This window comes from Corythoichthys intestinalis, chromosome 9, assembly GCF_030265065.1.
Source record: "Corythoichthys intestinalis isolate RoL2023-P3 chromosome 9, ASM3026506v1, whole genome shotgun sequence".
Lineage (NCBI taxonomy): Eukaryota > Metazoa > Chordata > Actinopteri > Syngnathiformes > Syngnathidae > Corythoichthys > Corythoichthys intestinalis.
This window is the reverse complement of record NC_080403.1, coordinates 13,963,081-13,982,145: the sequence shown is the minus strand read 5'-3', so window position 1 is coordinate 13,982,145 and position 19,065 is coordinate 13,963,081. Positions and strand designations below refer to the sequence as shown.

At 39.5% G+C, this 19,065-nt stretch overlaps 1 protein-coding gene across 1 annotated transcript; it reads right to left on the bottom strand.

Annotated features, from left to right (window-relative positions):
- Positions 1-14,585: 14,585 nt before the first annotated feature.
- LOC130921992 (PAK4-inhibitor inka2-like) lies at positions 14,586-17,845 on the bottom strand. Its single transcript, XM_057846408.1, has 2 exons — positions 17,660-17,845; positions 14,586-15,784 (listed from the first exon to the last, which is right to left on the bottom strand). The coding sequence occupies exons 1-2, from the start codon at positions 17,660-17,662 to the stop codon at positions 14,783-14,785; spliced, it is 1,005 nt and encodes a 334-aa protein (XP_057702391.1). The 5' UTR covers positions 17,663-17,845; the 3' UTR covers positions 14,586-14,782.
- Positions 17,846-19,065: the final 1,220 nt, after the last annotated feature.

Below are 19,065 nucleotides of genomic sequence, written 5' to 3'. Positions count from 1 at the left end.
AAAAAAGTGATCAAATCTGCTGGGTCAAAAATATACGTACAGCAGCGCTAATATTTGGTAACATGTCCCTTGGCCATTTTCACTTCAATTAGGCGCTTTTGGTAGCCATCCACAAGTTTCTGGCAAGCTTCTGGTTGAATCTTTGACCACTCCTCTTGACAGAATTGGTGCAGTTCAGTTAAATTTGATGGCTTTCTGACATGGACTTGTTTCTTCAGCATTGTCCACAAGTTCTCAATGGGGTTTAAGTCAGGACTTTGGGAAGGACATTCGAAAACCTTAATTCTAGCCCGATTTAGCCATTCCATTACCACTTTTGATGTGTGTTTGGGGTCATTGTCCTGTTGGAACACCCAACTGCGCCCAAGACCCAATCTTCGGGCTGATGACGTTAGGTTATCTTGAAGAATTTGAAGGTAATCCTCCTTCTTCATTATCCCATTTACTCTCTGTAAAGCACCAGTTCCATTGGCAGCAAAACAGCCCCACAGCATAATACTACCACCACCGTGCTTGACGGTAGGCATGGTGTACTTGGGGTTAAAGGCCTCACTTTTTCTCCTCCAAACATATTGCTGGGCATTGTGGCCAAACAGCTCGATTTTTGTTTCGTCTGACCACAGAACTTTCCTCCAGAAGGTCTTATCTTTGTCCATGTGATCAGCAGCAAACTTCAGTCGAGCCTTAAGGTGCCGCTTTTGGAGCAAGGGCTTCCTTCTTGCATGGCAGCCTCTCAGTCCATGGAGATGCAAAACACGGTTGACTGTGGACACTGACACCTGTGTTCCAGAAGCTTCTAATTCTTGGCAGATCTGCTTTTTGGTGATTCTCGGTTGAATCTTCACCCTCCTGACCAATTTTCTCTCAGCAGCAGGTGATAGCTTGCGTTTTCTTCCTGATCGTGGCAGTGACAAAACAGTGCCATGCACTTTATGCTTACAGTTGTTTGCACTGTTGCTCTTGGGACCTGCAGCTGCTTTGAAATGGCTCCAAGTGACTTTCCTGACTTGTTCAAGTCAATGATTCGCTTTTTCAGATCCATGTATGTATATTTTTGACCCAGCAGATTTGATCACTTTTTCTGTTAACCCATAATAAAGTTATAAAAGAACCAAACTTCATGAATGTTTTTTGTGACAAAGAAGTATCTGTTCCAATCACTCTATCGGAGAAAAATCAGAGTTGTAGAAATAACTGGAAACTCAAGAGAGCCATGACATTATGTTCATCACAAGTGTATGTAAACTTTTGACCACAACTGTATACCCAGTGAGAGTTTGTAATACTGTATAACATTATACATAGTATTATCACAACTGTTGGAAAAAAAAGTGGAATCGATTAGCTTGTTTTAATTCTAATGACAAGCAGAAAAAGCTCACAAACGACTCCATGATCGTTTCCTGTTACAGTTTTAAGTGCATAGGAAAGAAATCTACCGTTATATTTGCTATGCTTGTCGGGCCTTGATGGAGGTCTCTGGTTTATCTCTAGCACACGAGCCAGGCAAGCTCCTGTGCCCAAACTGCTGGAGTGTGTGATGCATCCTCTGAGTGCTGGAAAAAAGGTACACATCTTGAAAGTGCGGGGAAGGTCAGCATGAGCGGCGTGGAGAGCAGCTTTTTATGAGGACACCGGGGAGAAGGTTGCAGTTTTATGGATAGTGACCGCCTGTGTCTATTTAGAGTCAAAGTAAACTAGGTGACAATGTTTATGTGCAGGAGGCAGTGAATATTTGTGTTTGCTAAAGAGAGTGTGTGTTTGACTTAGCTTGGCTGCTAGAGTGTGCTTGTCTGGAAGACAGTTAACACACATATACACACGTACACACATTCAGGGCAATGTGGTGGTGAATGCTTGACGCTCGCATCCTCCAACAGCAGAGGCTTGAAGGAATGCATTTTGTCTCCGCATGTGGCTTTGGCACTTTTGGTTGTTTGGAAACTTCTCTTCGTGGTGTTTGTTGTAAACACCACCATGCTCTGCAAGTCTTTATTTTAAGCTGGGGCCTTAGAATGACAAAGCACGCACTTTAAATACAATACTTGTAGACATAGCATTTTATTTGTTTGCAGTGTTGTCAGTAACGCGTTAATCTGACAGAGACAGAGCAGGACAAAGTGTCTATGGCAGTGGGCTCACAGAATACACAGATGACAAATATTAGCACTACATTCCGCAGATGGTTGTTTACTCTTTTTTTTTTTTTTGTATCACACTAAACCTCAACTTGGAAATCAGACTAGATGATTCACTCTGTGTATTTTGTCTTTGGAACTGTTATGGCTGCAATGTGGTCTAAAATTAATGTCACAATATAAATTAATAACCATAATCTCTTTATAATTTGACAATCTGTAACCTCCTGCTGTTTGTGATGTTGTAGACACGGGCTACAACAGCAGGCCTATACAGGTTCTGTATTGCAAGTTTAGAAATTAATTAAGTCCAAATATTTACACTGCCAGACTGTAAAAAGGAAGTGCTATGTGACCCCAGAGGTTTAGTTTGACCATGAGAACCAAAGCAAAAAAAAAAAAATTTTGAGGGATGTTTGTGGGGTGTCATGACCACTGTTTCCTTCCCAGGAACCAAGAGCTTTACTTTAGAGTGGGGAGCAACAGCTTTATTTAGATCTCAGGCGGTCACAACAACCCTAAAACAAAAACAAATTAATGATCACACGAATTGCTTGCTTAGTTTTGTTGGTTTAGTTTAACTTATAACAGGCATATGCAGGAAGGGGGTATAGACATTACTGTATGCATTTGCCATCTGCTTGTGTTTTTCCCTGAGAGACGTCAGAAAAACAAAGCCAAAATAACAGTTATACTTGTGTCAGGCAATATGCCTAACAAATTCCCACAGATCACTTCCTTTCTCAGCTTCTGCTAGCTGCAAGGCAAACAGGGGGTCAAATATGTTTATGTACATACTTCATGCAGTGAGGACATTAGTTTTTCTCAATTGCTTTAGTACGTTTCTGAGATCAGAATTGAAATTCTCAAAACAGTTTGTGCATTTCTCAAAACTTGTCGCACAAGTAGCAAAACAACATGGATTACGTGCAAAAGCCATTTTTTTGTGTAAAATTCTTAGTTGTTCGCTCAAAAATAAATTTCTGTTTCAATGAACATGTCAGTGCTGTCAGAATGACAAGTCCTTGTTTCATTGTGTACAGACAAGACAGTCAAATTGCTTTGTCATGCTCTCAATATACAGTGGGGCAAATAAGTATTTAGTCGACCACCAAATGTGCAAGTTCTCCTACTTGAAAAGATTAGAGAGACCTGTAATTGTCAACATGGGTAAACCTCAACCATGAGAGACAGAATGTGAAAAACAAAAACAGAAAATCACATTGTTTTATTTTAAAAGAATTTATTTCCAAACTGGAATGGAAAATAAGTGTTTGGTCACCTACAAACAAGCAAGATTTCTGGGATTCAGGGGTTACCTCAGTAAGCATGATTTGTTTGGAAAAGCCACCACTGTCAGAATGTGAATGAGAATCATCTTTATTGGCCAAATGTATTTGTCTAAAGGAATATAGAACAACTCTAGAATAACAACAATCCAAGGCACAACAACATAAATACATTTAGTGCCTTGTAAGAATAGTAGTGTAAAGGTTATGATCAATAACAACTGTGCAAGAGATGAAAGTGTTGTCCAACAATATAAAGTGACCTGAAGTGCAATGTGATTTAGCAACAATAGTGCAACTGATGCAGTTGTGACACTCTAGGCAATAAAAGAGAGCAGCGCAGCATCTCCTCCTTGTATTTACTATGAGAGAATGTAGTGAAATGATGACATGATATGTGAGGTAAGGAGCATGGGAATAATCTTCCCTTATCTCTATTTTGTCCCCTGCTATTTCTCCCTCTGGATTAATGGGAATACGGCAAAGGTGAAGTGATCATTAGCTTATCTTGCTTATAAGTCACCCACTTGTCTCAGTGCCTCCTCTACAATCGCACACATGCCACTTTCGATAGGTGTACAGTGCCTTGCAAAAGTATTCGGCCCCCTTGAATCTTGCAACCTTTCGCCACATTTCAGGCTTCAAACATAAAGATATGAAATTTAATTTTTTTGTCAAGAATCAACAACAAGTGGGACACAATCGTGAAGTGGAACAACATTTATTGGATTATTTAATCTTTTTTAACAAATAAAAAACTGAAAAGTGGGGCGTGCAATATTATTCGGCCCCTTTACTTTCAGTGCAGCAAACTCACTCCAGAAGTTCAGTGAGGATCTCTGAATGATCCAATGTTGTCCTAAATGACCGATGATGATAAATAGAATCCACCTGTGTGTAATCAAGTCTCCGTATAAATGCACCTGCTCTGTGATAGTCTCAGGGTTCTGTTTAAAGTCCAGAGAGCATTATGAAAACCAAGGAACACACCAGGCAGGTCCGAGATACTGTTGTGGAGAAGTTTAAAGCCGGATTTGGATACAAAAAGATTTCCCAAGCTTTAAACATCTCAAGGAGCACTGTGCAAGCCATCATATTGAAATGGAAGGAGCATCAGACCACTGCAAATCTACCAAGACCCGGCCGTCCTTCCAAACTTTCTTCTCAAACAAGGAGAAAACTGATCAGAGATGCAGCCAAGAGGCCCATGATCACTCTGGATGAACTGCAGAGATCTACAGCTGAGGTGGGAGAGTCTGTCCATAGGACAACGATCAGTCGTACACTGCACAAATCTGGCCTTTATGGAAGAGTGGCAAGAAGAAAGCCATTTCTCAAAGATATCCATAAAAAGTCTCGTTTAATGTTTGCCACAAGCCACCTGGGAGACACACCAAACATGTGGATGAAGGTGCTCTGGTCAGATGAAACCAAAATTGAACTTTTTGGCCACAATGCAAAACGATATGTTTGGCCTAAAAGCAACACAGCTCATCACCCTGAACACACCATCCCCACTGTCAAACATGGTGGTGGCAGCATCATGGTTTGGGCCTGCTTTTCTTCAGCAGGGACAGGGAAGATGGTTGAAATTGACGGGAAGATGGATGCAGCCAAATACAGGAACATTCTGGAAGAAAACCTGTTGGTATCTGCACAAGACCTGAGACTGGGACGGAGATTTATCTTCCAACAGGACAATGATCCAAAACATAAAGCCAAATCTACAATGGAATGGTTCAAAAATAAACGTATCCAGGTGTTAGAATGGCCAAGTCAAAGTCCAGACCTGAATCCAATCGAGAATCTGTGGAAAGAGCTGAAGACTGCTGTTCACAAACACTCTCCATCCAACCTCACTGAGCTCGAGCTGTTTTGCAAGGAAGAATGGGCAAGAATGTCAGTCTCTCGATGTGCAAAACTGATAGAAACATACCCCATGCGACTTGCAGCTATAATTGGAGCAAAAGGTGGCGCTACAAAGTATTAACGCAAGGGGGCCGAATAATATTGCACGCCCCACTTTTCAGTTTTTTATTTGTTAAAAAAGTTTAAATTATCCAATAAATTTTGTTCCACTTCACGATTGTGTCCCACTTGTTGTTGATTCTTGACAAAAAATTAAAATTTTATATCTTTATGTTTGAAGCCTGAAATGTGGCGAAGGTTGCAAGGTTCAAGGGGGCCGAATACTTTTGCAAGGCACTGTATGTACAAAGTGAAGCTACCAAGTCAAATAAAAAAACTAGTTAAGATTAAACATAAAGACAGCATGATGAATGCCTCCCTTCTCATTTCACCTTCCACTGCACACACACAAGGGAGATGACCTCAGTCAGCTTTTACACTAGAGCACTGTAAATAGGCTCATTGTTTTTAAGGGCTAAAGTGACACAAAATGATTTTGCTGAGCAAAAACAGAAATACCCAAAGGACACAAGAACTGAGGCAAACCGCTGATTGTGCAACTAAAAGTTCAGTTGATTTGGATCTTAAACCATACACGCTGGTGGGGTTACCAAAAAATAAGATGATTAGAGTTAAAGTAAAAAGTAGTTCTTTGAAATTGAGTAAGATTGAAGCGTGAGACAACACCTAGTTTCAATTACATTCATATTAAAGCCAGTTGCTCAAAATATTTAAGTATGCAAGTAGTGAGTTTCTTAGACTGCTCATAAAGGAGAAAAACAATGTTTAAAACACAACAAAATGACACCGGACATCTGCTCCGGACTTCCGGTTTAGACAGAACACCATGAATTGCAGTTGAAGTAGACCAAGTTTTAAACTGCCAAATCAAAACAAAGGAACCCACAGAATCTCCAAAAATTGATTCAGTACGACGTAGATGAGACTCGGGGACCTTCTCTGCTGTGCTTGGTGGTGTGAACTCCTGGAAGCGCCTCTATATGTCAGGAAACGGGCATGCAGGTGGTGTATGGACCCAAAGGCAGGAAAAGGGAAGCGAGGCAAAAAAGGCGGTGCAATAATGTTTTAATTAATGCCATCAAAAAACAAAGTACCAACAAAATGACCGGGGAATCCAAAAAGTCCTAACAAACAAAAGTCTAACAAATCAACTTACTTTAGAAGCAGGACGAGGAACACGAGGAACTCTGGAAAACGCTGTCATGAACATGGACATGCACATTGAAAATGACGCAACAAGGAGTAAAAACAAACCGGGAGCTTATATACACACACAGACGAGGGATAACGACACAACGAGGAGCAGGTGAGCACAGGAGGATGCAGATTGGAGGATACACAAGGAATAGGCACAACAGGTGAAATCAATGGGCAATCACAGGGACAAGTCGCACTAAGAGAAAACAAACACAAAACCTAACACTATATTTGCTTGGAAATGGAATGATTTGAACAGCGTCCAAGCATGGAGCACGGCGCATAAATCGAGCCTTCCATCATCAAGGTGGAATACAGTAGTCTCGATATATGTCTATCAACGTAAGTGTTGTTATGAGGCACATCAAACTGTCTTCCCTTGCCTAACAGCGTTTTCCACCTGTAAACAAATGAACAACAAACGTGTAACACTTGAATTTATGCATTTAGGGTTAAAAGCCCATGTATAACTTGTTGTACATGTTTTCTATTTCTTTATCGTTGAAGCTAATGCAAAGCTAATGATTTCTCAGCTGTGACGCAACACAGAATTGTAGTCAAAATGAACATATTTGTACCTGTTATTGCTTTGTGGTGGCACTGTCTTGGTTCCACATCTGCTTCAGTGAACACAAAATTCCCATATTCATGTATTAGGACACATTCGACTGGATGCTTCTGAGCTTTTCAGGTCCCTGATTGGGTTTCCATCCAGTGCCATTAAATCAATAACACACAAAACTATTTTGGTTGTGGCGACTCAGCCATTTTTTCATGTTGTCCTCCCATGTCGCGATGATAGCAGATGGATGCGACATTTCCAAATTGTCTTCTTTGAGGGATTCTGATGAGTAATTCCACTACTCCACTACTGTTTTGGTTGGAGAAAGTGTAAAACGGAAGTCACGAGAAGAGATGCAGAAGTTAGGGTTAAACCTGTCTACACCTATATTGTGATGTCAGTTATACCCACGCACATCCACACTAATAGACTCAAGCACAGGTGTATACTGTAATGGGTTTTAATGAGGAAGGACAGGAAATTTAGAATATACACAGTTGATTGGGTATAATAGTTAAAAGTTGATGAAATGTCTGCCCTCATGTCACGAAGCCACTTCATGGAAATACTGGGTTTTATTTACAATTATCCCCACTATAACATACATACAGTGCCCTTCATAATTATTGGCACCCCTGAAAAAGATGTGTTTTTTAGCTTCTAATGTTTTTTTTTATTCAAATAATATGGGACCTTAATGGAAAAAAGAAAAATCCAACCTTCAATACAAGTGCATTCATTCAAAAATTATTTGACATCAAATAATGTCTGTCACAATTATTAGCACCCCTGGTGTTAATACTTTGTACAACCTCCTTTTGCCAACAAAACAAGGTCTGGGGACTGAGATGGCCGTGGGTGGGAGGACCTTGATTTTGTGTCTGGTGAACCATTTCTGTGTAGCTTTGGCCATATGTTTAGGGTCATTGTCTTGCTGAAAGTCCCAGTGACGACCCATCTTCAGCTTTCGGGCAGAGGGCAACAGATTTTGATTTAAAATGTCCTGGTATTTCAAAGCATTCATGATGCCATGCACCCTAACAAGGTTCCCAGGGCCTTTGGAAGCGAAACAGCCCCACAGCATCACTGACCCACCCCCATATTTCACAGTGGGTATGAGGTGCTTTTCAGCCTGCGCATCTTTCGTGGCACGCCAGACCAACTTAGAGTGTTTGTTGCCAAAAAGCTCAATCTTGGTCCCACACAAAAATACACAAGGTCCCAGGCTTCAACTGGGACCGTGTGCTTTGGTCAGATGAGACCAAAATAATTATTAGAAGCTAAAAAAACACATCTTTTTCAGGGGTGCCAATAATTATGGAGGGCACTGTATCAGAAAAATCCAGTTCTGTATTTTGCAATTTATTTAACAATCTTCTTTCTGCTGGGATGGACATAATAAAGGTGTTGTCTTCCCCTTTGACTATTCCCCAGAAACACACTGCTCAAGTTATTACCTCTGATATAGTTACAAAAAACTAACTAAAACTGTTGAAAACTGCAATTGTCAGTTTTACCTTTGTTACAAATTGCTTATCATTATGCAACACAAGAGCATGAAACTTAGCATAAATGGGGGAAAATATGTTTGCAATTTTAGTCAAAACAGTTGAAAAGTGCTGAAGGATCTACCAAAAGAGGGTTCAAATCACTTTGAAGGTTTGGATTAGAGTTTTTTGTTTTAGCAATTGAGATAATGTTATTGATTAGTTATCAAATCAGTGATTGTTACACCACTACACTGTTATAGAAAAAGTACATTACTGTATAACAATAGAATATAAATAAATACAGTCATTATACATAAATGCAATATTATGCATGCATAATGTATTTATACTGCACATTTAAGAAATAACAACAAAAAATAGCTACACAGTACATACAAACATTTTTTTTGCAGAGGAGACCAGAACACGTATGAATACAATAGTTTAGATTACCTAAATAATAACAACAATTTACACACGATTTTAAGAGAGCAAAGAAAAAAATGGTAATCAAGTAGCGTATGTTTCTGAAAGAGAAAGATATTGGGTTCACAGACATTCTGCTGCAATTTGAGGCAAGAATTTTGATTATGCAATCAGTGCAAAAAGCAAAACCAATCAGCTGAAACAGTAAACCAAGTATGTTGCTTGGATGAAAAACCAATTTGAGCTTGGGCTGCTTCATACTTATTTAAAATCTGACCCCAAAAAATGAGGTAACAACCTCAACTTTTATGGGGACTAAAAAAACAAAATGCCATTACATTATTAATTCTATTCAGTGTACAAAATGCCATTTGGAGCCTATAGAGTGAACTCAAAACCTTTATTTCTATACCTCCTTGCTCACTCAACTAGCAACTGGTTCTGCTTATTCAGGCTATGAACCCTGGAGAACCTCTCACCCACGGTTTCTCCATGGTTAAAATACTCCAGGACACATACTGTATTTGTTTTCATAGTCAACAGAAATATTACGTTTCCACACTCAAACTAAGTAGTGCGGCAACTAGTAGTAGTTTAAAACTAAGTACACTAAAAATGCAGCTTAAACCAAGCGAAGGAGGTGGCAAAGGAGTTGGCTGTCAAAATAACAATGCACTTTTTTTTTTTATTCATTCATTTTTAAATGCTGATTTTCTTGCCTTTCTCCAGATGTACAAACATCAAGAACATCAAGTGCAAGCTTGTAACAGCAAAAACCCCACAGTGGGTAGGAAAATTCAGCTTTATTTATACTTTTTTTCTTTGATGTATTTTTTTTTGGGGGGGGGGGGGGATTGAATAATAAAGACAGAAATCTACCTCAATATAATCAGTCAGCAACGACATCATTACAATGAAGTTGTTCGAAAACTAATAGCTAAATATTTTATTAATATAATCCAGACCCATGGAAGTGTAGTATCAATACACACACAAAGTAGGCTATGTGACAACTAAATTTTTTTAGAAATTACTATCAATACAATTGTCGTCGACAAATTGTTATCTCTAATCAATTATTATCCTCATTCAATATTATAGATTGCACGCAAACAATAACCAAAATGAATTGACAAACAATTCAACCAGCATGTTTTCAAACGCAGCAGTTCAAAACTACATTTCCCATATGCCTAGCACGGCTTAGCTCACTGACAACCAGTGTTGGGCACGTTACTTTAAAAAAGTAATTAGTTACATTACTCACTATTTCTTCCAAAAAGTAACTGAGTTAGTAACTGAATTACTCTATAGTAAAAGTAACTAGTTACCAGGGAAAGTAACTATTTCCGTTACTTTAAAAAGAACTTGTTGTATGTCAAAGAATTTGAAAATTTCTGAGCAGTATTCGAGTCAGTGGAAGAGAGAAGAACAGACAGGTAGTTAACTTGTTAGGTGCGTCAACAGATTTGAATTGCTTACCACAGATATCGACAAAAGCTTTGCCCCGGGACATAAATTACACATTACATGCAGGTTCTTTACTTTAATTTCGACAAACTTGAAATAGTATCTATAGCTCCACCTCTTAAAGGACAATTTTTCTTCTGACTGCTCTGCCATCACGACCCTGTGCATCTGTTTTGTGTGTGTGTTTGCCGCGCGCGCTGTTCCGGTTTGCTTGTGAAATCACCAGCTCTGATTGGCTTACCACAACACATGACTCTAACCCTCAGCCAATCACAATCACTTCCATCGCATCTCTCGAGGGTCTGCATTCAGGTAGGTTAGTTTCCCGACAATTTACGTCACCTTCAAAGCGTCTGCCGTCCTCAAGATGGAGGCAGAATTATTGCTGGCTGACAGTGGGAGATGGGAACGAGGCTAGCATCAGGTGTAGCAAACACAGAAACGTTACCAAACTTTGGAAAGCATGGTCTAATTGAATGAGCAGGGACAAACAGCTTGGAGTCAGAAGTACGTGCGCTATTCTCGAACCTGAACGCACCCCGTCTTGGATGACAAATCAATAGAGCAGAGAGTCGACTCGACACGGCTGGTAGTTTCTTCAATTTATTCAGAGTAAGTAACGCACCGCTTTTGACCATCAGTAACGGTAACGGCGTTGTAACGGCGGAAAAAGTAATTAGTTAGATTACCCCGTTACTGAAAAAATAACGCCGTTACATAACGGCGTTATTTATAACGGTGTTACTCCCAACACTGCTGACAACTACCCTATTAGTGAGCACCTGTAGCCGAGGCAAAAATGAAACATTGCTATAAAAGTTTAAAGTCATAGGCAGCGCAATGATGTCACACCAAACGGGCTTTCACAGATCTCACCTGTACAAAGCTCCAACAGAAGTCAACAGTTGTCAAAATTTACCAAGCGTACAAACTGATAGCCTGTGAGCTCATGGCGTGACGAAGGTTTGTTTGATTGACGCAATGTTAAAGCCAGTCTGTAACTGTGCATGCATGCGCAAATTGGTATCTGGAGTCGAATAAATATATTTTCATCTTAATTACTCTTTTGGGTACATGAGCATTTGATTATATTCATCTTAATAAAAATCTTAACAACTGGGCAGGCTTTCTGGGAACACGTCACAGGCAGCACAGTACAGTAGTATTCTGTGTAAAGCATCAGTCAATTTCAATACACGCTAATTGGTCCCATGAAAAAGAATGAAAACCGGATATTTTCATGAATTTAAAATAAACTGCCGGATGTCACGGACATGATGTAAAAAGTGGACATGTCCGGGCAAAAGACGACATTTGGTCATGCCAGCATGTTATATGGAGGAAATACGGACTGTAACACCAAATTTAAACTCAGGACGCCTAAAGAACAATTTGAGGGGACTGAAGTCTGGTAGCAAGTCATCCACAAAGAAATATAGTAATCTTTTGTGCGAAACAAAAATGAATGGGACTCAGCACACTAACAGGCTTAAGGCTATGTGTGCATACTTTCAACTGACTAAGTCCGAACATACTGCTAACACTGGTCTACAAGCAAAATGAAATCCTGGATAAAAGTTTACCAAATTTGGATCACTAAAAAAGAAAAATGAGGTGAAAAGTGTCTTGTCGAAATGTTAAAATCTAGGCAATTAAGGCGAAGATGTGTATTGTCAACCATTTCAGAATGTAATCGTGTTGGCAAGAACTTTGATATAATATGCTGTTTTAAATGTATTGCATAAATCCTGGTGTTTTGGAAGTGAACAAAATGCATTAATGTAGACATATTTCATAAGCGGTGACACACACCGATATAACCATTTCATGTCAAATGTAGCAACTCGGAAAACTGATACTAATATCAACATTAAATATCTTGCATACTTCAGTCAATCAGCACTTAAATATTTTGTTTTCCACTTAAAATCACCACAGCAAGTACGATTTAGCTCAGAAGCAGATATTTTCCTAAATATTGTAAACCACTGTAAATAATCAGCCATGAAACAAAGAATGAAAAATTGGGCTTTGAAGATGAAAACCAAACAGGAAGAGATTTGAAGCAAAACTATGAGAAAGTGAACCACTTATCGTAATTTCGGACTATAAGGCGCACCTGACTATAAGCCACCACCCACCAAATTTGACATGAAAACGACATTTGTTTATAGATAAGCCGCACTGAAATATAATCGCAGATGTCCTCTCTGCATTATGGGATATTTATACCAAAAGATATTAACCGGTAACAATTTATTTGACAAGCGGCAAGACTGTCAGTAGACCGAATGAACCACGATGAAGCTTTGAACCAGTTAGCTGGAAAGCTTCATTGCTTCAAGAAGCTTCCTTTGGCCATCACTGCTTCCTTGGGGGAGACAGTCAACCTCTGCTGCCACCTGCTATCAACACTGTTGTCATCCAACATGCATCCAAGCATGCATTGCAACGCTACAAATGTAAATAACAATACAAATTTATGTTCTGTGGTAATTATTTCTTCAGTTACTGTTCCAGTTGTTTTATTAATTGCTAGTTATGGTATTTGGTAACACTTAATTTGACAGTGGTGCCATGTTACAATCATAATTATGACATGACATGAGCATCACTTAATGCTTATAACAGACGTCATTTAGTGTCATCCGACCAAGTATGTCACTTTTGAATGGATGTAAAAGATCTGGGCTGGACATAAATGGAGTTAGTGACATAATTTGTGGATGACACTTAATGACATCTGTCATAAGAATTCAGTAATGACGATGATAGTGTTGTGTCATGTTATAATTATGAAGGTCTTATGACGGTCTTATTAAGCTACTGTCAAATAAAAGTGTTACCTACAGTATTAACCCAAATAAATAAACAAATAAGCCGCACTGGACTATAAGCCACAGGATTCAAAATGAGGGAAAGAAGTAGCGGCTTTTAGTGCAAAAATTACGGTAACTAAGCTAATACCTTAAAATTATTAGTGTTCGGGCGCTTCCTGGATGTAAATTGTTATGTCACGTCTTATCTGATGCAAATTCAATCCATTAATTTCTCCCACACATGTACCACAGACTCTCCCGGAGATCAGTGCTTATAAGGCAGCTGTGCACTGGAGTTGACGTTAGGGCTGAGAAGCCAAAAGCGGTGTTCCAACATGTCTTTTCTTTTGCTATAAGGGCTAAAAATTGCACCATGATAGTGCACTCCAGGTTGACTGTGTGTTGTATAGTAGATTTGTCTCAGTCCTTAAATTAAAAGAGCATGAGTCCCGAACAATAATTGTGTCTCCTTCCACCTTTAAATTAAATTAACATGAGTCACGGACGATAAGTCCGTACTGCCCCCTACTGCGAAATTCCTAACCTACCACAGGGTGCCTGCTACTGGCTAATAATTACGCAATTAATTAATCAGCCACGATACAAAAAAAAAAAAAAAAATCGGGCTCCAAGGCTCGATAGATACTGATCCGTGCTACATAGCAAACAAGTTTCTAGATGATCGGTTCACGAATGACAGAGGAGTAGGACTTCAACATTAGTTTCCACAAGAACAACAACAACCTCAGTGGTGACTTGACAGGTATTCAGTTAGTAAAAAGTAGAGATGTGAAATGGAAAGGAGCCCTATTAAACGTTCAGAATCATTTGTCATCTGTTGCTCTGTTAAAAAAAAAAAAATCATAAGCATGTCCACCCGTATACCTTCGGTACGGCTTATCCTTTATCTGGGCTCTGGGTTGATTATATTCAAGCTATCTAACCAACAACTGGGCACTGTTAGACAAACAACCGTTTATACCTATAGAAAATTTAGTCTTTAGTGAGTCTTACAATTAATCTTTTGCAAATGTTGGAGGAAGTCGCAGTACCGTCAGGAAACCCACATAAGCACACAATATGAATATGCACACGAATATGAATATGAAAACCCCAGAGATCTGAAACCAGAACATCAGAACTATGGTGCCCTTATTAAACATTAAACAAACAAACTCACTTAGGGTAAAATTCCCCAATCTAAAAACTGTGACAGCAGTACAAAATAACTTAAAAGCTATGTAAGAACAACTTTTCACTTTTGATGCTTAGGATTATTTTTTTATTTGCAGCGTAACAGTACAGTTTGTTCCTTCAACTCGCCCCGCACACATTGACTTCAACATAATAGCAATCAATGTATATATGACTACAGAGTATTTAAATAGGATTTCAGTCTTTCAAGTCAGGTATAAAAACATGTGAGCCATAACAACAAACAGAGATAAAGTGACCGTGTATGTTAGATGTAGCCAATGATGTCCTTGCATATGATGGGCTGTCTGCTACCAGACTTCATAAGGGCAGCAAAGTGGTAAAAGTCCATGTCCAGCTCGTGAATGGCGGAGTGGGACTGGTGGAAAAAGGGGACCTTTGGCTCTGATGAGACGACGGGACAAGAGAGACGTTTCGGGGCATTGGCAGTTCTGTTGAGGTGAGTGTCAGTGGATCTCATTCTCACTCTCTCCTCCATGCTCTTTGACAAGCCAGCTAACTTTCTCCGTATGTTGACCAAGAGGCTTCTTCCCAGTCTGCGTCTAGGTTTGGGGTTAAGCTCGGGGGGCTCGGGACAGTCTGGTAGATCCATCCAGTTCTTTACAAGGTCCGCAAAGCTGTTGTCTCCCAGAACCAGAGGTTGGCGGCTGCGTCCTCTGGTCAGCAAAGCGTTTGCCCAGTCCTCCGGATCGCCCGTCTCGAAGGACGTCCACCTTTCCAGGCAAGCGTCCGACGTCGATTTGGGTCGTACGCGTCCGCTTACTGCCCTGTTGGTGCGAAGGCAGGCCGAGGATGACACCCGAACGTTCCTCGTCCTCCTGAGGACCACTCCTTCATCCTGCCACGATGCCTCCGAGTACCCAGAGTCTAAGTCCAAACTCTTGTGACTGCTGGGCGAGTTGAGGCCTAACCGACTGTTGCGACCGTCATCCTCGTCTTCATCCTCCTCTTCCTCCAGAGGGGTGGCCAGGCAGCAGGCTGAGTCATAGGTGCTGGCCGTGCTGGCGCTGGATATCCTAAGACGCGTGCGGTGATCTCTGGGCCGGTAGGAGAGCGGCACTGATGATAGGCTGCCGATAGAGACGGCTGGAAGAGAGTTGCCAACGGTGGGTATCTGGATGCTGGCGGGACTGCGAGCATGTCTGCTGGCAGCGGGACACGTCCTCCTCAGATGCTTTAGGTCCTGAAGCGACCTCATCATGCAGTTTACGTGCTCTCTCAAACACTCGCCGGACTCTCGGAGACACAGCTGAGGAGAGACAAAAAAGATCATTAGAAAGTGATGAAGTTTCAATATGTATAGAAATGAATAGAAAAATGGCAACCGGTGCTAGGATTAGGCATTAGTGGTGCAATGATTAATCGATTAACTCGAGTATTTGATTAGAAAAAATGATTCGAATGAAATTTGGCTGCTTTGAGTATTCGTTTAATTGAGGTGGTGTTCTAATGGTTTATTTTGAAACTGTTTGCATTTAGTTTTATTGATTTGGGTGAATACACTGTCTGGCTGACACATGGCTGAGTCGAGCTGCTCCATGTTAAGACCAACATAAGCCAAGTTTTTGTTTGAGCTAATGTCTTTTTGATGCATTTGTAATTTAGTTTATAGGTATATTTAGCCGTGGGAATATGTGTCTGAACCATTTGTTATGAGCGTTAAAAAATATAACCTTAGCGTTTTATAGCATTTAAGCTAGCAGACTTTTGCTATGCAAGTAAGCCAATTGTTCTTTTGTTGTACATAGAGCCTTTTTTTTTTTCATGCCGTTTGAGGCTAAGCTCAGGTATTTACAGTAAAATTTTCTTGTTCCTTATCCGATTACTCGATTATTCGAACTAACTAGTTCATCGATAAATCGACTACTAAAATAATCGATAGCTGGAGCCCTATTAGGCATGGTCTGATTATCAGGATTAAGGTACAGTGGTATGAAAAAGTATCTAAACCTTTTGGAATATCTCACATTTCTGCATAAAATCACCATCAAATGTGATCTGATCTTTATTAAAACCACACAGTATAAAAAACAGTGTCTGCTTTAACTATAACCACCCAATCATTTTCAGGTTTTCATATTTTAATGAGGATAGTATGCAAACAATGACAGAAGGGTGGAAATAAGTAAGTGAACCATCACATTTAATATTTTGTGCCCCCCCCCCCCTTTGAGCAAAAAAAGCAACAACAACAAAAAAATCTAAACATTTAATTATTATCGAATTTCAATAAGACTTCATTCTATTGAATACCTGTGGAAGGAGACCCTTGCTTGCATAACTTTTTCCATTCACTAAATACTTTTCAGCACCATTCTAGAAAAAAATGTCTTAAAATAATACAGCATACTTTTTTTTTTGCTAGTTAGTTAGTTAGTTAGTTAGTTAGTTAGTTAGTTAGTTAGTTAGTTAGTTAGTTAGTTAGTTAGTTAGTTCCATAAATGGGCCATTGCACTGGAATTGGACCTGATGGAACAGTCTGGAAAATGTCATTTTTCATGAGTTGCTGCAGCGTGTAAAACAATCCAGGCTGTTTGTATAATTGTTCATCTTCCCTAATAATGCGAAGGTCAGTGGTGGTGACGTTCAAGAAAAAAAATCAGTTCATTGACTTAGATCTGGAATGATTCAAGGGGAAATCCAGACGTGTGCACTCATTTCTAACCATGCAGTGTCCAAAGTGAAAACAGCTGTAGCTATCAAACGTGGCTCTCATGGTTCTTATACTAATTTAGCTCCACAAAGGGGATGCTGTCTCTTTAAGAAAGTCACTAGTGACAAACTGAAGCAATTTAATACCAAAGTTTTCTCCTTGTGACACATCTCTTATCGGCTGGAATGCACTCAAACTTCCAGTGTGTGTAATCATGTGATGTTGCGTGTGCGTGAGGGAGAGTCGAGGGCCGAGGCTGACACTGGGATGCAAATCTGGCCAAAAAGTGATGACTACGAATTGGTATGCTGTGAATGTGTCATAAAAGATTGGATATGCAATTTAAAACTGAACGAATATAACAACATCTTAAGTTGAATACTGACTAGACGACTGTTAAACAACATATAAAGTACTTTTAATTTGCAACATTACACAGAATCCTGATGTGATATTTTGGAGAGCACCTACCATAACTTTCCTTCGCTTCCTGTAAGAAAACACAAACGAGGCTGCAGTTTAAGACAGGACCAACACCTTCCGCTGGAGTTCTCGTGGAACAAAAAGTGCCATGCAGGAGTTTAAAAATGCCTTCCGAACGGTGTCGCCTCCAGTTACTCGACCAATGCAGATGTGCTGATGTGAGAGAAGCCTCGCGTTCTGTTTTGGGTCTTTGCGGCTCATTGCGACAAGCAGCCAATCGGAGACGGCCAGAGATCTAGCAGCCAATCGGTGAATCCCGCTCTCCCAATAGCCAATTGGTGCTCAGTGCAAAAAAAGAGGTCATTTTTGCATTGCCCCATCTGAGGAAATGGGCGATGTTCAATCCACTCAAACATGAAAAAACAAAAAGTTTAGGTAAAAGTAATTTTAAAAAAAATAATAATTAAAAAAAAAAATTTTTTTTTTAAAAGAACGTATGTATGTATGTATGTAAAGAGACAGCATATTTGGATTAATGCATACACTGCCAATGGGAAAACCCATTGCCAGTGTATCAAATACTTGTTCTCCCTACTGTGTGTGTGTATATATATATATTTATGTATGTATGTATGTATGTATATACAGTGGGGAGAACAAGTATTTGATACACTGTCAATGGGAAAACCCATTGGCAGTGCATCAAATACTTGTTCTCCCCACTGTATATACATATGGCGGAAACACTCAGATGACTTGCAGTTCCGCTCTGAAACCCCCAATTTGGCCAAACTGAAAATTGTCCAATATACATGTGTGATACATCATTGGAAAGTTTAAAATCTCAATTTTCTGGGGGAAGAAAAATTTTGAACAGGAGGGTATTTTAAAAAATTATAACTTTTTTTTTTTAAACAGCAAAACCATAACTGTAGGTGAGAACATGAAAGAGCATAATTACAGACACCGTGACTTTAACGAGATATTATCGCGTACTTACCTTGTTTCGATCCAAAAACTCCATGTAGCATTTATCACCGAGTGTAAAGACACAGCAGGATTTGGGGGGGATTTTATGGGTGAAACATGGTCATATAACAAGGGTCGCGACGCAGAAATCGCAGAGATTGAGGAGTGGTTGAGATTTTCTTTTTCATGTATTTACCCTTTTAAATGTTTTTTTTGTTTTGTTTTTGTTTTTATTTTTTCTTTGTTTGGATCAATTATTCATCATCTAAAATATTGAGGGAAAAGCAACGGTAACAAAAACAAAAAAATACAATTAAGCGATAGTTATGAGGTAGCTATCCGTGACCTTTTTACAGACACCATTTTTTTATTATGACGTAATTTGTTTAAAAGTTTAAGATATGCGAGTGAATAACATTTTAAAGTCTTTATTTTTGCAAAAAAAAAAACTAAATATTAGACATCAATGAATGATTCTAAGCTAA